The sequence below is a fragment of the Spinacia oleracea genome, chromosome 3 (assembly GCF_020520425.1).
Source record: "Spinacia oleracea cultivar Varoflay chromosome 3, BTI_SOV_V1, whole genome shotgun sequence".
Lineage (NCBI taxonomy): Eukaryota > Viridiplantae > Streptophyta > Magnoliopsida > Caryophyllales > Amaranthaceae > Spinacia > Spinacia oleracea.
In genome coordinates, this window is record NC_079489.1 from 59,830,266 (window position 1) to 59,852,980 (window position 22,715).

Below are 22,715 nucleotides of genomic sequence, written 5' to 3' on the forward strand. Positions count from 1 at the left end.
TTAACTCAATTATCCTAAACTTTAAGTCAATTATCCTAAACTTTAACTACAGAATCCTCAAATTTAACATTAGAACCCTCAACTTTAACATTAGAACCCTCAACTTTAACTCTAAACCCTCAACTTTAACTCAATTATCCTAAACTTTAACTACAGAATCCTAAACTTTATCTTTAGAACCCTCAACTTTAACTCTAAAACCCTAACTTTAACTCTATAATCCTCAACTTTAACTCAATTATCCTAAACTTTAACATCAGAAACCTTGCAACTTTGATACAGATTCAATGATTCACGTGCTTGCAACTTCGAATACAATGTTCTTCACTATTAGGTGAATAACCTTAACTTATTAACAGATTTATAAACTTTAACATTTATATAACCGAAATTAAAGCACATAATTGAAATCGCAGCAAAGGAACAAAATCGCAGCAAAGAAGCTATCTGTGCAAAGGAACAAAATCGCAGCAAAAACAAACGATCGTTGAAGAAAAGCCTAAATAAAAACACACAATTACAAATTCGAAACAACACAAACAAAACGCGACATAATTCGAAGAATAATTCAAGTAGAACAACTAAAATAGTTAAACCTAATTATCAAAATACGAAAAATTAAAGAAAATAGGTAGAAAACTAACATGGATGAACAGTCGAGGTAAATGTAGCCAAATCGCGAAGAAATTGCAGAAGAAATCGCGAAGAAGTTGCGGTTGAGATGCAGAAGAGAGAAATTTCGGTTGAAATCGCGAAGAAAATGCAGCAGAAATCGCAGGAGAAATCGCAGAAGAGAGAGAGAGGAGAGAGAAAAGAGAGATCAGGGAAGAAGAGAGAAGACCAACTGAATACTTCCCCCAATTCGAAAAAAAAAAATTGAACTAACTCACTTCACACGTGCCAGTTGTTTCGAAATGCCTAATATTTTTTTTTTTTTTTTTGGTTCTACTACGAGGAGTTCCCCTTGCCCTCGGCGAGTGGACTAATCTCCCGCGGGAGTTTGCATGGGTACCTCGATGGCAGCATCCCTCCCAGTTGAGATTTTTTCCATTCCCAAGGCTCGAACCGGACCTTGGTTAAGGAGCAAGAGGCCCTTAACCACTCATGCCAACCTCAATTGGTCTCGAAATGCCTAATATGGGCTTGGTGTACAATAATTTATTGTACACCCATTTTAAACAAGATTTTGTGTATCGAAAATATTGTATACGATTTAGGGCAGACAAAAGCGGAACCCGAAAATAGCTAGTTTACCAAAATAAATTAATAGTAGCCGTACCCGAAATTGCAGGCCTGACCAGAGGGTCGCGGGGAGAGTGTGAGACCCAACACCCAAAGTCTTTAAAACTTTAAACAATTAAACCCCATGAATTCATGATTTCAAACTGACCGGAAAACCCTTGAACTAAAGTGAAGTTAGGAAAAGGATGATTTGTAGAGACGGATGTGCAGAACCAACCAATTCATCGTATAGCGGCGAGGCCGGAGACCAACCTCAACGGCCGCCCAAGATCCCCAGGATTGAAGAAGAAGATCAAGTTGAAAGTATGAAGCCACCAAAACCTGGATTACAAAGGTATCTTGTGGCATTTGAGTATATTGGCACTCGTTTCTTCGGCTCACAGCAACAACCCCATCAAAGAACTGCTGTTGGTGTTCTTCAGGTCTCCCCAATTCCTCTCCTCTCTCATTGCACTTTTTGTCATTTTAAGGTTTATCATATTGGATTTCTGTTTCTTATTCACTCATGCCTGATTTGCTCTTTTTGTTTGTTTTGAGGTTAAGTTTATGGGATTTTGTATAACAAAATGGTTGCAAGTACACATTTTTGGTTGATGGGATTTATGTTTTTGTGAGTGTGCATGAGTTTGAGGTAATTTTGTGGGGGGTTTCTTAAATTTGCTAATGTAATTGCAATTGTCCGTAATTGGTTGACATGCTTTTTTGTGAACTTTAGGTTAAGTTCATGAGAATTCATTAAATTTTCTAATGAGGATTTTGCAATCATTCATGTTTGTTTGAAGTGCCTTTTGCATTTTTATGCTTGGTGTAGGATGCTTTTGAGAAATTTGTGGGACAACCAGTTTCAATCTCTGGCTCTAGCCGAACGGTATGTTTATGTTTCTTCCCCTTCTGCCTCGATGTAAACATGTTTTTCTTTGACAAAATACATGAGAAGGTCTTATGAGTTAAATATTAAGCTAAAAAAAGTGAAAACGAGCTGAAAAGCCTGCACCAAACTGAACTTTATTTATGCTCAGTAATTCTTGCATTTTGGTTTGGCATTAGCTAGACATTTTGGTTCAATCATAATTTTTTTTCATTTGGGTCTGATCAACCACATTGATTAAAAGATCTGGTAGCTCTTGTTGAGGCCTTTGATGGGTATCAAACAAACTAGGCTTTCCCAAAATTTTATGGGACAACAGACACCTTGTCCATGCAGTTCAACAAAATATTGTGTGGAGTGTGGTTGCTCAAACCTAATGACCTTTTCTCTCTTATCAAATGGCTAGATACGTTTGGAGTTGTGTTCTTATTAAGTCGAACAAATGAGACTAGGGGAATATGGCACGGACATGGTGCCCCTTGTTTTTCCCTCTATCTTCTCAAAGCTTAATTATACTCTTTCTGTCCCGAATCACTTGCCCCGCTTTGACTGGCACGGGGTTTTGGCCTTTTGGGCAATATAATTGAATTCATATTTAATTAGGTGGTAGTTGATAGTGGAGTTTTTTTCTTAATATAGTTAGTGGGAAATGTGTCGGACCTTTTTTGAAAGTAGGAATACAAGTGGGTCCTTTAAGGGAAAGAAGTTATATAAAATTAGTAAATTCATGCCATTTATAGAAACGGGGCAAGTAAATTGGGACGTCTTTATAAGGAAAACGGGGCGAGTAATTCGGGACGGAGGGAGTGTTAATCTTATTTTTTGATAATATTATAAAGAAATAGTATAGAAAACATAACAAGTGACAACGATGCTATTAAAATCGCGATTTTACTTTGATTCAGAAGGGAAAGAGTCGATCGTAAGATTCTACCAAATTTGCGGAAATAAGATGCTATGCAAGTGTTTACTCATTTTTTGCATTTAAATAACAAACTCATGTACACAATAAATTACCTTATAATATACTCCCTTTTTTTGTTATACCCAATTACTATGGACTCTTGTTTCGAGGAGAGCTCAGTGGGTGTAAGAAAAAAGGTGAGAAAAATAAGAGAGCTGTATTAAATACTGGCTAGTAGTGAATTGGTGTAACAAAAATGTGGGTAAAACAGGAGATAGATGATTGAAAGGTGTAATTATTGTGAGAAAATGGGGTAAGAAAATAAAATATGTTTGCAAGTAGAATAAAGAAGAAGTGGGTATAACAAAATACACCTCATTTGGAAAGTAGGTACATAAAATAATCTATCCCTAATTGCAAAGGTATTTTAATACTGACTAGCCAGTATTTTAATACAAAATAATCTATCCCTAGATTGCAAAGGTATTGCTTAATCCAAATAAGAAACATCAGGGATAAGGAAAAGCAGAGGGAGATTTATGTTTGTCTTTTCTTATGCAGGATGCTGGCGTTCATGCCTTGTCAAATGTTTGTCATGTAGATGTTGTACGAATTAGTAAGAGGAAGCCAGGTGAAGTGGTAATGTTCCCCCATTTATTATACATCAAAGAAGTGTACATATCTTATTGGCTGTGAGTCGATTTGATTTCAGGTCCAGCTTACCATTTGGTGTATCAGTTATCATGCTAATTTCTTATATATGCTAGTTTATCTGAATATATAGATCTAGTTTGAGATTGTGAAGTTTGGCATTCTTAGTTTAATGGTATTGTTGCAAACCTTGTAGTGACCTCCTCCAACATTTTCTTTCCCTTTTGGGCGGTGGATGAGGCAAAGGGGGAAGAGTGTGACACTGGGACTATGAAAATAACCTTCTTTTATGACAGTAAATAGTTATATGGATTTTCTGAGTGATAGGAAAATTGTTTTGTATTCCTCCGTGGTAGTTATTTTATAATTGCATTGTGTAGGGGATGAATAATAATATTTGGAGAGGAGGTAGATAAAAAGAGGGGCCCATGTGATATGGAACAAAACCCATTGCCAAAAGTAGTTATTTTACAATTTGTATGCAACATTCAAATAAGGGAAACACTGCAATCATAAAAAAAATGGAGGAAATATTTTGCGTAACAGGCTATTTTCATTTCCTGACATTGCTAGACTCCTTGTCCATTTCCGATGGAGCCAAAGATTCATTTGTTCTTTTGGCTGTGGGATGTAATGGACTAAATCAAAATGGCTCTTAATACCTCTTCGCTTCATTTCCATGAAGTAGGAAATGGTCGTCCCGTTATCGCTTTTGGGTCAATTGGAAACAACCTCTCTACAATTGTAGGGGTAAGGTTGCTTACGTCCGACCCCCCCTTACCCTGCTTCTTGCGGGAGCCTCTTTGAGGCAATGGGGTAGTGATAATGAAATGCATTGGGAAGACAGACTCTTTAGTAATGAAGATAGTATTGCTGCTTATGGAAGTGGAATGAGCTTTTACAAGTAAACACCTCCAATAGATTTCTGTTTTTCCTTAGTTATCACAATTCATGCATCACAAAGCAATCTTTTAGTCCAACTACACTCTAACAAGCTAAATTTTGCTGTAATGCTTGCTCATTAAGTCCATACTTGGATGACTACAAACACAATATGCCTTGTGGTTGTTTGGTCCTCCTCTTCTCAAGATTTGAGCATCATAGAATAAAAAGTAGACGATTCTTATTTTCACAGATACGCTTTTCCATCTAGATCTTTTTGTTACATGCAGGCCCTCCCTTTCCTTATCTTCCTTAATCCATCCATGTTTACTTCAATGTAACATTTGCCTTTTTGTGAGATTTGTGAGTCTACAAGAAGCAATACCTTTGCAATCTAGGGATAGATTATGTAATATTGCACATTCCCTACCCTAGATCAGGCTGGTTTTTGCATCAACTGGTTCAGCTCAACGAACTTACAACATTGTTCATCCAAATTCAATGTACTGACATTTTATGAAACAGCCCCATATCATAAACCTTATTGCTTAGGCTTACCATAAAGCTTTTGGAATTTTAGAAATATCCACTATGGGTCAAAAGATGCTTGAATGATTGTTAGGTTTTATGTTGCATTAAAAAAGAAATAGTTCCTTCAGGCTATGATGCTTGGAGCCTAGCTTGGACTAAATGAAGATTTGAGTTTTTTGGGATTTTCGGGTGCTTATTAGGGTAATCAACTTATATTTGGTTTGCTCTGTCGGTGACCACTGTTTGGAGTAGTTCTGTTCAGAGCACAGCAATACTATCAGTTCCTTCTTCTTTCATACCAATCGATCCCTGTGGCTTTTCTTATTAATGTGGGTTTCCTTTTAGTCATTGTACATTGAGTTGATTTATCAGATCTCTATTGTTTCATTCTCAGCAATTTTATAGACTATATAGGATATTGTCCCCTATTGAGTGTTGAGTAGTTGGTATATAGTAAGGCCAACAATTTCTTCAACAGCTGGTATAAGACGAAGAAAGGAGAAGGGGAGTTGTATAGATTAAGGACTGCCATCAATTGTTATTTTTAATAACATCATGTATAGGGTTCTTACCAGTTTTGTTATATTCTGTGTCTCTTGGTTTCCTTTTCGTTCTCAGGTTGGCACAGGGCATCTTGTAATATACTGCTTGATTTCCCCCCTGCCCTATTTTCTCTTGACCCTTTTTTTTTTTTTTTTTTATTTAAAATTTAAATATAAACAGTTTACTACATTACAATTTATTATTAGTCTTTCCTTTTTTCCTGATCGATATACAAATTCTTTATTTTTTTCTTCTTATAATAGTTGGAACCGCACGAACCTTCTGTTGTTAGAAGAGCTGTGAATCATTTTTTACAGGTAACTTTACGTTGACCAGATATCTTTATGTCAAATCACTTTGTTCATTTAATTACTTTTAATTCGTTGCCATAATAAGGATTAAGGAGTGCTCACACCTTGTCGTGTACTGGTGGATACATGAAATACCCTCTTGTCATTCATATTTTGGGCTTTCTCAGTTGATAACTTCAATAATGATGACGGTGATGAGCTACGAGGTTTCTTTTTCTATGTAATTGCTGTCATATGTTAGAAAGAAAGAGTTAGCTTAATAACGGTAAGATGGAATAGGGAATAACATTTATTGCCTATGAATACATTTTTGAATATCCACATATGAGGTCTTATCATTTATTTGATCACAACAAGAAACGAGCTTGTTTTCTCCCCTACCACCACTCACTCATGCAAAAGAGAAAACATGGAAAGACCAAATAAAGAAAAGTTAAACTATGCCCTCTTTTATTTCCTACCTTGTAGTATAAACCAGATCTTGTCATATGACCAATTTGAGTTTAAGGAAGATATCTATGTGGCAGTCCTATCATTTATTTAAATGAGGCGGTGAGGCCAATAAGTACAACAATTTTAGATGGTGTAACGAATTAGGTAGGTCTAGTAGAAGGGTTATAAATAGTGGCACATTAGGTTATGGGAGGTATGTTGAGAATTTGGTAAAGCTTAGGCTTTGGAGAGTGGTGACCTCAAGTCACTAACCTAGGGATTGGTGGCCTCAAGTCACTACTTTTATCCTCTTTTGTGTTCTTCATCCACCTTTGCATCAAGTGTGCTGACTGTTTTCCATGGCTGATTCTTTTTCTTTTTCTCTCTTCCTTTTTTCTTTTCTTTTTTTTTCGAAAAAAAAATCAATAATCCCTCTGATACCAAGTGTAACGAACTGAATATTTTGGGCAGAAAAATAATGACAGAAATATGTTTAATTTGATTGAAAGATGAAGAACACCAAACTGAGATACCAAAGTAGTGACTTGAGGCCACCAATCTCCAAGGGTTAGTGACTTGAGGTCACCACTCTCCAAAGCCTAAGCTTTACCAAATTCTCAACATACCTCCCATAACCTAATGTGCCACTATTTATAACCCTTCTACTAGACCTACCTAATTTGTCTTCTACCTAATATCACTTATTACCTATTATTCCTTCCCCTTGCACTTAATTCATTACAGATGGTGGACAAGGGTGCATTGTGAGCATGGTGTACCAAATGAATGAGCATGGTGTACCAAATGTACACATGTGTTTATGTAAAAGAACATAAGTTATGCTTTTCATTTGGAACGGAGGGAGTATATATTATGTTCCTTTTCCTTTGGAACGGAAGAAGTATATAATACTCCTTATAATACTCCTCCCGTTCCATGACGATGTTCCTATTTAGAATTTTGAGAATATTCACAATTGAAGGGAATCTATAAATTATTTCTCATACATAAGAAACAACATATTCATGTGGGGTCTTGATTGGTTTGTCTCAGTGAGTACTTTAATAATATCAAAATTTTATATTTTTTGCTAATGTATAATTAAATATATACTTCCTCCGTTCTTATTTACATGACACAATTGGCTTTTGGACACTATTCGCACAAGCTCCTTTGACTTCCTTTTGTGGTTTATACTTAAGAAAAAACATAGATGTGTGGGTCTTGTTAGATTCGTCTCAATAAATATTTTATAAATATCAAAATTTTGTAATTTTTTCTTATCCACAATTGAATATATTAATGTTTGAAATCGTGCGTTTGCAAACGTGCCTAAATAATTGTGTCATTTAAAAAAGAACAGAGGGAGTAAATGATACAAAATGTGCATTGATACACGTGAAAAGTAGAAATTGAAAAATCATTATGGAACGTAGGGAGTATATATTATGTTCCTTTATCACAATGTAGTGTTCTTATTTACTTATGCACTTGTGTTCTTTTATTGCATCATGCTCTGTACTCTTGGGTCCACAAATTGAATAATAAGTACAAATGTACAACCGATAAATGAGTGTTAAGCTAAAGGTTAGGGTCCAACCTTTCACATTTTCACCGTTTGGGACGTATACTTTTTTTTTCACCTTTTAGGACGTATTGTTCATTTTCCGGTCAATTAACCAAAACAAACAAAAGGGTTAGTCCCTTGGGTTAAAAGTTTAGATCTTTGACTTAAAAATCTGCGTGGCACTAGCATAATGTTTCCTCCCGTGGTTAAAATACACATGGCACTAGTAAAGTTAAAAGCTTTTCAATCATAAACTAGTAGTTATATTTGAGATTGAGTGATTTGATTTACTTTTGTTGGTGTAATAATCTATTATTGAATTTTCAGTTTATTGTTTTAGTTAAAGGTATGTACAAGTAGTGTTCAAATTAAATGAAGTAATAGATGAATTTTGGTAAGCATTTAGAGTATTAATTATACCGAGTAATCATTTTATATAAGGGTTACATCAGATGAGAACATACTAGGCCAAGAAAAGAAATTCGAACTAGCTAGACCAGATATTTAGTCTGATCAAATCTCTTTGTAGTTAATGCAACATTAGCCGAGCAAAGTTGACTTGTGTAGGAGAGAGGTCCGTTGACATTATTTGAAGAAACGCATACAATTATAAATTTAATCTGCACAATTTGGACGGTACAACGCTATGATAATACGTAGTATGTGCTTATATACTACGAAGTACTATACTTCCTCCGTTCATAAATACTCGTAATGTTTGTCAATTTCACGCATGCCAATGCACAATTTAGATCGTCAATATCTTAAATTCTCTTCAAGCAAAAATTATAAAAAGTTGATATTTTGAAAATACATATTGAGACGAATCTAACAAGATCTCACATGACTATGTTTTATTTGACATATAAATCACCAACAATAGTCAAAGTGGAATATGTGAATAGTGTAAAAATAGCAAACGTTGCGAGTATTTATGAACAGAGGAAGTATATGACAACAAAAATGTTTTGTTACAATCAACTATTTCACAAGGACCTTAGTTTTAAAAAGCGCGCCTAGCCGCCTAGGCGCAAGGCGAGTTAGGGCGCGCATGAAATCGCTTCTACAACCCCAGGCGAGGCGATCTACAAAAGGCGCAATAAAGTGCTTGCTTTTATGCATTTTTTCTTTAGCACATGCTGTAAAAGCGCACACTTTTTGCGGTGAGGGGTGCTGGTTGAATTTCTTGTGAGAAAGCACTGATTTTATTTAAAAAGAAGAAGGCCATGTGATGTTATGTTACTACCCAGGCCCCACCTCATCCCATCTACAACTTAGCTTGTCAAAAGTACATAGAAAAGTGTAACTTTTCATTTTTTATTATTTTGCCAACCACCTAGGTAGTAGTTGATGCCTCCACTTGTTGACAACTCTATGTTTCTTACTGGCATAAAAAGAGCTACTTTTCTACCCCACGGCTCCGTCGCACCCCTCCCAACCCCGTTTGATTTTTTTTTCAAAATGCTTTTATAATGTTTATAATTTTTACCTTGTTACCGTTCTTCAAGAAAAGTGTTTTTGAACTCTTTACAATTAACAAAAAACAGAAATTGTTAAAAATATTAGGAAAATTTGAGAAAAAATAACTTTTATCTTAGTTTTAAAAAGCGCGAAGCGCTCCAAAGTGTACAAGGGCCCTGGACACTAGGCGCAAAGAGAAAGCACACGCTTTTCATACGTGAAGCGCACCTTAAGTGCCAAAAACCTTTAAAATCATTTCTAGAACATATTTTGTAGTCAAAACAACATGATACTTATATTATAAATGCATAATTAACAAAGGGAAGCATAATCCATTACTAGACACCAAACCGGGATACCTCTAAGAGGCTAATGTACTAACCAAAAACTTAGAGTAAGCCACAAGCTCACAAAAGTCACAACTACCATTGTCATCCAACATTACAACTCGACGAGAAAATTTAGGAGTAGAGGTACTAGCCGAACCCTTTCCTTTATCAACTCTAGATAAGGATGACATGGACTCCCTAGCAATCCTTGTTGCTCCTCTAGTGCCATAGATTGGATAATTGGCTCCGACAGCTCTACTAACCATAGCTCATGTCAAGCCATCGCCGTCAAACACAAGATGACCTTCATCATCCGAACAGTTCTCTTCCATTCTCCCAAGTAACCACTCAGTACTCTCATCAATATCTCTCAAAAGAACAAGATCAATGGTGTCTTTTCTCTTGTATCGGCGTTCTAAAGCTCGGTTAGCTTTCACATACACCATGTCATTTATCCGACTTTGTGCCAACCGGTTCCTCTTTTTGGAGTGAAGTTGTTGGAAAACGCCCAGTTTCTATCACTAACTTTTTTTTTTTCACGCGAGTTACCCTTTCTATCTTTGGTATGTTATGGTCTCACTCCCAATTATATTAATATTTCTCTCTATCCTTATGATCCCCACATTTACTTATATCCTCTTTTTTCCAACATAAATAATCCACCCACTATCAATTTCTTACAATATATAATAACACACTACCCACACTTACTCACATTCTCTTTTTCCCACTATAAATAATCCACCCACTTATATAAATAATAACACACTACTCCACTTCCATCTTATTTCAATAAAGTCAATTCACCCTCCTAAATCTCGTGCCGGTCAAACTGTAACTCATTTTAAAATACGCAGAGAGTATAAAAAAAAGAAGGAAAAAAAAAGTTAGTGATCAATTATTTTTCAAACATAAAACAGTTGATGTACTTCAAATTTTATAAACTTAGGGTTGCTAGTTTATTACCCGACGATTTGATTTTTCTTTGTCTCTTAGCCTTATAATGACCAAAGAGACCGGTGACATTTTTAAATGATTCCAATTCCACAAGAATATTGTCTTGAGTTTCAACATGCAGAACTAACCATTCCATGCAATCATATAAACCCTTTATCACTTCTTCATATTCGACATTTTCAACATTATCATACTGAATCTTTTATCAATGAAAATAACCGACCGCATGGACAATTCCATCTTTTATCAAAGAAATCAAAAGCTTGTTCCAAAAATCTTAGAGATAGCCTCCTTAGCCCCATCCATGGCATCATAAATACACCCTGCAAGAGGCTTTTGCTCTCCAACAACATTCCTAAGTACCTTAACTAGTGGACCGGTCAACTTAAGAGCATATAAGACATTTCTCCTAAAAGTGTCTTGCAAAAAATATATTGCTATTTTCTTTTCTCTAGCATCCTTTGATCACATAGAGGTATTCGCTTTTGAGAAGTAACCATCTTCCTCAACCTACTCTTTTGCTTATGGAATTGAGCAAGAGCAATGAAAGATGTAGCAAATCTTGTAATTGTCGGCCTATGCAAAATCCTTTGATTTATGAACTTTCTCATCAAGTTCACAAGAGATATATGGTTACATATATAACCATTCATGAAGATGTATTTCTTCAAAACATTCTTGACCATAAGAATTTTCCGATATCTTCCAACATCAAGTCCAAACAATGTGCGCACAAGGAGTCCAATAAAGATGTTGTCTTTTAGCCTCCAACAGTCTTTCTACAAGTATATAACGAAAGAAAATGCATTTAGTTTCTTAGTTTCAAATAAAAGGAAATAAAATGCAGGGCAAAAAGTAAGAAGAAATCCAAAAAGATCTATATTTCTTACCAGCCTTAACATAATTGGATGCATTTTCCGTCACCACTTGGATCACATTTTGTTCTCCAACTTCCTCTACCATGTCATTAAGCATATGAAATAACAAATCTGCATCTTTCACAACATCAGAAACATCCATGGATTTTTTGAAGAAAGATCCCTTTGGAGGGTTGACAAGAAAGTTCAAAATATCTTTTGAGGCAATCGAATCACACCATCCATCGGACATAATTGAACAAACTTTTGTTGCCCACTCTTTATCGTGCTCTTCCTTTTGTTTATCAATCACCTCTACTTCACTCTTAAGGAGAGAAACTCTTATCTCATGCATAATTGGTGGCTTGAATCTCATGTCATATTGCTCGACGGAATCAATCATGACTTTGAAACTAGCATAAGTAGTTGCATGAAAGGCAATTCTCGCATCCAAAAACCACTTTAAAACATCCTTACACATCTTGTCTCTCAATTGTTTATCACAAGCACCAAAGATACCTTTTCTATCATTTCTACCTTTCAAAACTTTCGGGAGGAGAAGTGACAAACATATCCATGGGACCCTTTACTCTTGGTTATTTACGAATTGGTTGGCTATTTTTTGAGTTCACAATTTCACAATCTTGCTCTTCCTCATCATTATTTGCATAACCACTGGCATGATTCGACTATCAATTTTAGCTTGTGCTTTCTTTATCATGAAATCACATGCTCGGGACAATTAGGACATTCAGTCACATTTCTAAAACCTCCTACCAAATGTTGCTTCATTGGTTGAGCCCCTCTTGTTACTTTACCACAAAAGCTACAATGAAAATTAGTCTTATTATTAGGTTCCGACCTACCATATTTTCTTGCCTGATCCATAGTGTCTATTGTTCTCATGGAAGGTGTGCTAGACCCCCTTTCATTGGTAGCCATCTTACTCTAATCCAAATATCCAATAAATCCTATATGAAGAAGAGCAATCGAAAGAGAAGATGGAAATCGAAGATGAAGATGAGAAATTGAAAAAGAAGATGGGAAAATGAAAAAAATCGGATAATAAGGGGAAAAAAAAAGAAATCGAAAACGAAGATGGAAAAGAAATTAAACATACATGAAGATGCGGAATTTTCCGGCAAGAAGGTGGCTTGACGACTGGAGAATTCTAACAGCAAGAGAGTGGCTGGAAGACTTCTAAAATCGCAGCACTAGGGTTTCCAAAATCCCCAAATCGTAGTAGGATTTTCTCTCTTAAAACTTACTCTTCTGACCGTTAAACAAAGTAAAAGCAATTAAAAATGGGTCACATGAGTATCACGCAATCTTTCTTTTAAAATTCAAAATGTTATTTCTTTCTGCTACCGGCTACCCTCAGGGGCAAGAAGCGCTGGCTTCCATCGGCCGACGCCTCCCACAAAAGCGCTTACTGTATATCGCCCCGCTTTATCAAACAAGAGTGATCTCAGCTGCGCTCCCACTCGCTCCGGTTAAAACCCTTTTTTCTCACTTTTTTAGCGAAAGAACACCTTTTAACATTTTTTTTGAGAATACACATTTTCTGTTAATAATTTTAAATAAACGCACATTTGAGCAGAAAAATATGTTTTCCGGCGTCAATTCTCACTTTTTTCCTACAAACATATACGCGCATTACACTATTAGCAATTTCCCTAGCAACCTACGCGCATAGTTGGAGGGAAAAGTGAGAGTCAATGCCCAAAAACTTGACATTTTGGCAAGAATCTGGCTTTAAGGTGTGTTTATTAAAAACTACTAATATGAAAGTGTTTTCTCACAAAAAGTATTAACTACAATATCCTAAATTCCTAAGACTAAGACTACTATAGATATATTTGTTAAACATGGGACGTCTTAACAAATAACAACCAATGATATCAATTTGTCATTGCAAAGTCGCAAAGTGAAATCATTAACTGTTTTTCATAATCGCTTTGTTCCCTTTGCCAAATTCATGAAGCTAAATTCACAATTCACAATTCACAATTTGCCATTTATTTATTTATTTCTGATAAAATAAAAATAAAATATTATTTTAAATGATCTCAATTTTGGATTAACCACCAATGAGTTAAAGGTGGGTTAAATGACCAGAAAATGGGAATGAGGTCCCAAAAGGTGAAAGAAACGGTGCAGGGCCTGGAAGGTGAAAAATCAAAAGGTTGTACCTTAACCTTTAGCTTAACTCGATGAAATGGTCTCTCTTTTATTCCAATTTCCAGGTGAACCAATAAAGTGGCTCTTTTTACTTTATTATTGAAAAAACAATCTATTGGATAAGGCTGTGATACAAAATTTTGTTTTTCTAAACGAGTGACTAAACTTTTGTGTTGTGAAATGCGAAACCAACAATTTATCTTGCATTTGGGAGTTGCAAACCAGAATACGGAAAACGTGTTAGAAATCAGGATGACTGTTCCTATAAGGGTCAGGTGGATGTACAACTCCAAAGACAAATAACATTAACTTCATGTTTTGGCATATCTTACTACACTAGACTGGTGTAGTTGCATTTGGTGATAATTTATTTAAACCCCTCTTACGATCTTATATAAAATCAATTTTAAGCTTGTAAGTTTTCCACAATTGTTAATCAATTTGCCTACTGTCAATGACTCAATATGTTCTCTTTTTCTTCCCCCCACCAAAAAAGAATTCAATTTATAATCATTAGTATTCCTTCTGCCCTAACTTCTTAGATTAGAATCAAGTGCTTTGATTTTCACTCCTTTTGACCAAATATCCACGTGCATATACAGTACACAAGATTATGTAACTGAAAAATGCCTATATGAGTATGGAGAGATCATGAATTATCTCTTTTTGACTCGTTGGATTATCTAACACATGCATTGGTAGATATACTCTTATACTTCTGATGCCACCTGCCCAGAAAGATAAAGAAATTTCACATATATCATATTAGAGATCACTTTATTTACCAGGTAGCATTGGTCTCATGACTCTCATTGTAGTTCCCAAAACTAACTTCAAAGGAAGACCTCTTGATAATTTATAAAAGACCTAAAAAGTATGCCAAGTTCGTAATCCTTGATTGGAAGAGCTTTAAATGGCCCAATATCACCTGGATTAGAGCCATGAGAAATGCATATTGAGATGTTTAATGGATAAACTATCCCTTTAGCACACAAATGTCTGGTAACTCCTGTGGAAATTGCCTATGGTAAACTCTGCCTCCTCTTCAATGTCATTAAGAATTAAGTGTCTTAATGCTAGGAAGGGCCCTTTATTCCTACAGGCTGCAGCTAAATAATGAATAAATGACACCAAGGAGTGGAATTCATATAAGTTAACAAGGTCAAGGACTTCATCATTAGTTGATAAGAGGTAGAATGTGAGGACCACAAGTCATGGCGAAGTTAGTGTGTCAGAGTTGGCTTGCTTTGTTTGAAGGAAAAGTATCCCCAAATTTGGAATTTAATAGATTTTATATGATATCCATTATTGAGTTGGTTTATGTATTTTCTTTTGCCTACCTCACCCCCAAAAAGTTGGTTATGCTTTCTATTTTCGCCCGTTCCTCTAAGTTGGTTACACTTTTTATTTTTTCATATTTCTGCAAGCTTTTTCTTACTCAAAAAGAAAATCCCACATACAACACTCTCTTTCTTAGTTTTCCTTACAGAAATGCTACTTACTACACTCTTTGTCCTACTTTTTCTTACAGAAGCTCCATTGTTTGCTCCCTATCTCCTTGATCTAAGTATCTACACTAAGTGTAGCCAACATTTAAGAATGGAGGAAGTAGTTTTGTATTCGAGTCTAGAGTTCTTCAATATGATGGACGGTTAACTGGTTGGCAATCTCTCATAGACATCTCTTGACTGTCTTATGAATCTGGTCTTCGTTTATGGGCGTTTACTGTGCTTAAACACAAACGAGTATTGTTAAACATTTAATATCAATATAGTTTTTAAAATATTGTTGATCTAAATTTACAATATTTGATTGTTGACATTTCATTTCAGACATTCAGGGTTCAGCCATAGGTAATTTGTATTTCTTAAATAAAAAAAAAATCAAATTTCAATCTCAATTTTTGATGGAGGCGATCAGAGTTACGAGGATAAGTTTCCTAGGTGTTATTTTGATGTGTACGTCACTAATTTTTCCATCTTAAATGAATCAAGACGAAAAGGCGAATGGTTTAGGAAAATTTCAAGCTCTTTAGTTCACTTACTTTGCTTGAATATTTCCAATGGGATGAACCTTTTCCCCCCTTAACGGGGCATTATGCCGACTTATCTCATTTATTTATTCTTTGCATTAATTTTCTCTCGATTTTTTTTCTTACAATACTTAAGTACATTCTACTATGTGGCAGAGAGAAGGTGACATAATGGTTATCGATGTACGTAGTGTTCCCTCTGATTTTCATGCCAGATATAAGGCCCAAGAGCGCACGTAGGTATTTGTTTACCCCTATGTCTATCTTTTATTCCCTCCGTCCCTATTTGTTTGCCTCGAGCCATTTTTTATTCTCTTAACTTTTGGTTGAGTGAAATTGAGAAGAAACAAAAGTGGTGGGACCAAATGTATTTTATGCGAGAGCAAAGTTGTGGTCCCTATAATCTGTTTTAGTATGGGGCAATATTTTACGGGACCAATACAGAAAATGGGCAAACAAAAAGGGAGGGAGGGAGTGTTTAGCAAGATTAAATGAGATATCTTTTTAGTCTGGAACCCTTTCTAAAGTATGATCAGATAATCAGTTTATTTCAACCCACCCATCACTTTTATGTATAGATCATGCGATGTGTGCTTCAAATATAAAAAGTATGTACTATCACTCATAAACATCATTAGAAACATTAAATTTTAAAAGAGTATATAAAAATAAGGGAATTTTACGTGGACTCCAAACTTCTCAAGTTGGCATATAATTTGTAGTTTTTTTTAAAGTATCAACTTTTTATAACTTTAACTAATACTCTCTGCGTCCCAAATTACTCGTTACACTTAACTTTGCACAGAGTTTTAGGTGATAAGTGGTTGTTTGGTTATCAATTGTTATTTTATTGAAAAAGTAGATGTGATGGGAGTTAGTTGGGTATTTTTTTAATTGAATGAGAGAGGGTGTAAGGACAAAAAAAATTTAGTGGGAAGAGAGAGGCAATATAATAATTGTGGGGTCATCCTAATTTAGAAGTGTAACATGTAATCTGGGATGGACGAAAAAGGAAAGTGTAACAAGTAATGTGGGACGTAGGGAGTACTTGGTAAGTATGAGATATATTGATGGTCAAAGATTTGCGTTGGCAAGTGTAAAAGTCAAAGTGTTCACAATAGGAATCTTGATATAATATGGAAAATATTGGAGATTACTAGCAAGCGATAGTATTCTACCAAAAGTACTCCCTATGTCTTTGTTTAATTGACGCACTTGCTTTTTCATGGTGTCCAATGCGCACATTCCCCATATGAAAGCTGTAATTTTTCATCAAAGCTCTTTGGCACGTAGTTTCAGACGAGGATACAGAGGGCATTGGCCAAATTTATTAAGTAATTTATAACCTTAATAACTCACCCTGTAACCGTTTTTTAAGCTATTTGATTTATTCGATTTACACTTTCTGATATCTTTCTTAAAGTGCGAGCCAAGGAGTTTGGTTGCAAACATTTCAATTTTGCCTTTTCCTCCTGTTTAGTTTAAACATACTTGTGTATTTCTGCGCTGAATCTTGCAGTTTGTTACATGCTGTATACTATCATGTTACGGATCTGCAAGAAGATTTTTTTGTCTTTAAAGTTTAAGAACTTTTATTCCTTTTTACAATATCGCAGATGGACATGTAAGTTGGTATTCATTTTCTTGTATCTATTGGGCTAATGGAATCCCAGTTCAACTGAGTAACATATATCAGATTTGTACGTTACATGCAAATCTGAGTTTTCCTAATTTTTTATGTAGGTATTACTACCGGTTGCTGTCAGGTCCAGAATCACTGTCAACATTTGAAAGGGACCGGGCATGGCATGTTCTCGAGGAACTAAACCTTCAAGCGATGCAGGTTGGTTTAAAGTTGTTGTCTTATGTTAGTACGAAGTACTCCTTATTAATTTACAGGCTGCTTCACTTGTGATATTTTCGTTTTTCAATAGGAAGCGTGCAAGGTTCTTGTTGGGCACCACGATTTCAGTTCATTTAGAGCTGCTGGTTGTCAGGTTCTTTCTCTCTTCCCTCTTAACGCTTGATAGTTTAAAGTTGTGCATTGTATAATTATAGGACGGCACTTGTTGGTTATGTTGTTTTTCATATTACTGGACTGATCTTTCTTATGAAAACTCAAAAGTGGTGTAATTGATTTATTTGAATGAAGCAAGCTAAAAGAGTGGTGTGGGTCTTTTTCGTCATAATGGTGTTCATTTATTATATATATTTATCTTTGTAGGTTTAAATATTTTCAAAGGATCAGTTGTCATAATTTTTACATTGAAATGACACATGTTACCTCTTACCAACATCAGGAACCCCCCCCCCCCCCCCCCCCCCTCCCCTCTCACAAAAATAATTCTTTTTGCCCATGACAAAACTGTCGTGCGTTAGACCAGTACGTCTTATGATTCATAAACAATTTATTAGTTGACCAAAATGGTTTACTTGGCATATAATTTCACAAACATAATTCTATAGTCTTGTCACCTGCAATACTTTGACCTTACATTGCTTTATAAACCTGGAAAAGGAGTAATAATGTGGTAATAGCTTCTGGTAACATAATAATGTAAAATAAGTTTTACATACTTCTATTCCTTATGATGTAAGCTATATTTATTATTATTGTTGTCGTTCTTCAATGTCTTTCAGGCTAAGTCTCCTGTTAGGACATTAGATGAGCTTCATGTTACCGAGTCTGTTTCTGTTCCAAATTTTCCATCCGTCACCGAGAGCAAACCGAGTGATATTGGAGCACAAGGTGTTCCAAATAATAGTGAAAAAGAGTTCAATGGATTTTGTCAAGAGTTTGGAATCAGGAGTGGACACCGCTGCTTGGTAGTTAAAGCACGTTCGCACTCCTTTTTATATCATCAGGTTGGTTTTTCTTTATTATTAGAAAATTTCAGCTATATTTTAAAAGACGAATCGAGGGAGTTAGTGGGTGCATTCTCATCTTTTTTCTTAATTTTATGGGATAAAATTGTGTCTGGCAGTATGTTTTCGTAGGACAAAGAGACGCCCTGATAGCTATGAGCAGATCATGTAGTCATAACCTTTATTACTGGTAATAGTAATGGAAATGAAATTCATATGTAGTGTATAGAAAATCAAGAATTTTATATTATATTGTCATAAATTGAAAATAACAGTAGTCGGAGAGGAAGGAAAGGAAGTTACTGATACTTGAATGCATAGGTTTTTTGCCTAAATCTCTATCAAATCCAATACAGTTTGTTTTGAAGTGAAATAAAGGGGAGCACAAATAAAATCGTTTAAATCTTTATTGTTGAATTGTCTTTGTTACTCCCTCCATTTTTAATTAAAATATACACTTTCCATAATTGGCCGTACTTATTAAAAGAATACACTTCCTATTTTTGGCATATCATGGTCCCCACTTCCAATTATATTAATTTTTCTCTCCCTCTTGTGGTCCCCACGCTCATTCACATCTTCTTTTTACTACAATAAATACTATCAATTTTTTACAATAAATAAGAGGAAAATTTGTAAAAAATAATCCAACCTTTGGCTTGTCTTCTTCTAAAAATAGTATCACCTTTGAGTAATTCATGAATAATCCAATCTTTAGGGTGTATCTTCCGAAAACAATCCTTAACTTGTTGGTTAACCGGATTGACAAGTAAATGTGACACATGTCACTCACACATTGGTCTAACTTATTAATTATTCTTTTAGTTTATTTTTTTTTAATTTTTTTTTTTTACAAAAGTTACTCATTTTCTTTCTCTTTCTTATCACCTCCTGTTGCTACCCTCTACCATGTCTGTCATCTTCTATCGCACCGCTCCACTACCTCTTCACCTCCACCTTAAAAAACCACCCCAATTCACCACCAATTATATGCTCCTATACATATTTTGCAAAACAAATATTATTGTCAACAATGAAATATTTCAACTTCATTGACATCAAAACTCCACCTCATATAATTTTCCCATCCAATTCTTCTTTTTGCTTACCTCTCAATTATTTCAACCTCCAGCCAAATGTTAATGACATTGGATTATTAATTTCCTTAAGCGGGGTGGCGGGAGTGGAAGAGAGGGAGAACAGGGGAGGTGAGAGGATGCAACTAGGGGATAGCTTCGTCGGATCTGGAAAGAGACGGAAGTTGCTCGCCGGTAGAGATAAAGGCGGCGTGGTTGGGCGATGGTGGCGCGGCAACGGAGGTGCGACGGAGGAGGGATGAAGGAAGCAGGGAAGCGCGAGGAGGAGAGAGAAATTAGGGGAGGTTGTCGACATGGATTGTGGATGGGCAATGGTGTTGACGCCGACTATGGATGGGGAGGATAGAGATGCCGGGTCTGCTATGAGAGAGGGGAGGAGCTAGAAAATCTGGTAGAGGAGGAAGAGATAGAGAAAAGGGGTGGGGGCAAAATAGTTTTTCTTATATAATTAATAACTAATAATTGCAAAATGATTTTTGGATCAATTATAGAGCGACAATTTATTCGCTTAACCTTTTAAAAAAGAAATTAACATGGTATTAAGGTTGTAGGTATAAAGGACTGTTTTAGCAAGATACACCCTAAAGATTGGATTATTCATGAATTACTCAAAGGTGATACTGTTTTTAGAAGACATGCCAAAGGTTGGATTAAATTTTACAAATTTTCCTAAGTAATAACCCACTTTCATCTTATTTTAATAAATTCAACTCACTGTCCTAAAATTACGTGTATCTTTTAATTAAATACGGATGGAGTAATTAGGTGAGTTATCCCTCAGACTCACTCCCAATCTTCAAACTCTGTCACATCAGCTTTCCACTATTTTTTTTCATTATTTAGACTCACACGAAACTCTCCACATTATCCCCATACTCGCCTCAAACTCAACTAAACTCCTAAAAAAAGATAATTAAATAGAATAAAGTATGATGATGTGGTGTAATTTGATTTGGTTGGAGAAAAAGTAGAATCTTAAGTGAGTCTTGAGTGAGTCTTGAATTTTCAAACTCACTTCAAGACTTGATGTAGTCTTTTACCACATTATCCCAAGATTTATACTTGAGACTCACCTTGAAACTTGGGATAAACTCACCCTTAACTGTTGATAATCTCGGTCTGCCTTTTCATTTATCTATCAAGATTGACTTTTATACATCCAATAGGTGTGAAATACAATGTTCAGGGGAATTATGAGTCAATTTTAATGGGGCGTTCCAGTCTATGTTTGGAAGTGAATTTCAGATAGATGGGCGTAACCGCACCAGACAACACATTTTCCTCAATAATTATGCTGCCTTACATATGATTCTTACTTTGAAAGAGTAGTAAAAGTTGTACAAAGTATGAACACAATCACTTTCTCTCCTTAATAGGAATAATGAATCTGTATTACCCAAACCTGAAATGTAAAATTCCAAACTCTCTTATGCCATTGTGCAAAAGTCGTGTAAATATTGTGTTGAATTTTTTTGTATAATACTTTTTGAAAGAGAAAGTAGCCTATGATGAATGAAAAGTATCTTTAATAAATTAATTTATTAATTACATGCTGATGGATATATCTGTTCTAACCAGGTGAGGCTGCTTGTTGGTGCTCTCAAGTGTGTTGGCACAGGACATCTAACAGTTGCCGATGGTGTGTTTTTCGTACTTGCTAATCCTTTTAAACATTTGAATCACTTACTTCAAAAACTTAATCGTATCTAACCCGTTAGTTCATTTCTATGTTTTTTTTTTCTCCTTTTTCTCGTTGTGAGGGGTTTTCCAGAGACTAATGTGATAAATTCCTGTTTCAGTGCAAAGAATCCTCGATGCAAAAACCGTGGCGGCTGCATGTCCCATGGCTCCTGCTTGCGGCTTATATCTTGGACGCGTGAAGTATGATTTAGACTGAAATGGGATTTAGAGTATTACTTTTAGCCGGAGAAACCAAGGTGATTCTGATTCTCTGGGTGGGAGTGTAGTTTTGGGATTCATTTTGACCTTTTTAAACCCTAGTTGCTGCAAATCAATATTGTAAGATTCCTTAATTGTTAGCTTGTGTTGAAGGATTTGGGACAATGCATTGATGGCGTTGCCCACCCCACCCACTATGATTCTAATTCATAGGATTAGATGAGATTTAATGACCATGATTAGTTGCATGTCTACTACAGGAATGGAAAATGACAAACAACTTAAAACTTGCTGGGATATATAATAAATTAGAACATCACTTTCTCTCCTCAAAACTTGCTGAAATATATTAAATTAGAAGACCACTTTCTCTCCCCTTAAATAGAATTTCCCCCTAAATTTTCTCTCCTAAAACCTCTATCGTTCTCTCTTAATTTCTTCCTATATCTCACCAAAATCATTCAAAATTGTTTATATTTTTCATAAAATCGATAACATCCGAATAATTTACTAAAAGAGAACAAAGAATTTCGTGAAATAGTATCATAGAAATCTCAAGTTTAAATTTCGAGCTAAGTGGCAAATGGAGTTTAGTGTCGATGATGCGCAAGTTATTAGAGAATATACTCATAGGGATATCAATGAGTCTGTCAAAGCTCGTTCATTAATAACGAGTCTGAAAAAAATTATTGCCAAAAAAAAAAAAAAAAAAAAACGAGTCTGAAAAAAATTTGAAGCTCGCCTAATAAATGACACTAGCTCGAATAATTTGGTGTTTAGCTTGTTTCAGCACGTGAATAGCTCGTTCATGTTCGTTATAAGTTTGTTTGTGTCCGTCTAAAAACTCGTTCAAACTCCTTCAGCTTGAATTTTAAAATTAAAAAAAATACGGCTAATTAAAATTTATAGTAAATAAAATAAAATATTACAAAAATATATATTATGCATATGTTGTGTCCTAGGATAAAGTTACCGAAATTATTATTCCCTCCATATTTTTAAATGCATCACTTGCATGAGCACATTGTTTTAGCAGGCTCGTAAAATTATTATTAAATGGTACAAAGGGCAAGTAGATAATTTATTTATTAAAGAAAAATAATACT

The 22,715-nt window shown here is 35.2% G+C and overlaps 1 protein-coding gene across 2 annotated transcripts; it reads left to right on the top strand.

Annotated features, from left to right (window-relative positions):
* The first annotated feature begins 1,285 nt into the window (after nt 1-1,285).
* On the top strand, nt 1,286-21,851 carry LOC110784878 (uncharacterized). Of its 2 annotated transcripts, XM_021989328.2 has the most exons (10): nt 1,288-1,664; nt 2,054-2,110; nt 3,576-3,653; nt 5,885-5,938; nt 15,905-15,984; nt 17,492-17,591; nt 17,683-17,745; nt 18,389-18,613; nt 21,289-21,349; nt 21,510-21,851. In XM_021989328.2, the coding sequence occupies exons 1-10, from the start codon at nt 1,428-1,430 to the stop codon at nt 21,605-21,607; spliced, it is 1,053 nt and encodes a 350-aa protein (XP_021845020.2). In that variant the 5' UTR covers nt 1,288-1,427; the 3' UTR covers nt 21,608-21,851. The 2 variants fall into 2 exon arrangements, with proteins under 2 accessions (XP_021845021.2, XP_021845020.2); XM_021989329.2 differs by lacking the exon at nt 5,885-5,938 and having other exon boundaries at nt 1,286-1,664.
* Nucleotides 21,852-22,715: the final 864 nt, after the last annotated feature.

What these genes read in the sequence shown, in the direction of transcription:
- LOC110784878 (XM_021989328.2), top strand. Translation starts at nt 1,428, where the DNA reads ATGATTTGTAGAGACGGATGTGCAGAACCAACCAATTCATCGTATAGC. An exon ending in TCTCTGGCTCTAGCCGAACG is followed by an intron (nt 2,111 to 3,575) that starts GTATGTTTATGT and finishes TTTCTTATGCAG; the next exon opens with GATGCTGGCGTTCATGCCTT. An exon ending in TAAACCTTCAAGCGATGCAG is followed by an intron (nt 17,592 to 17,682) that starts GTTGGTTTAAAG and finishes GTTTTTCAATAG; the next exon opens with GAAGCGTGCAAGGTTCTTGT.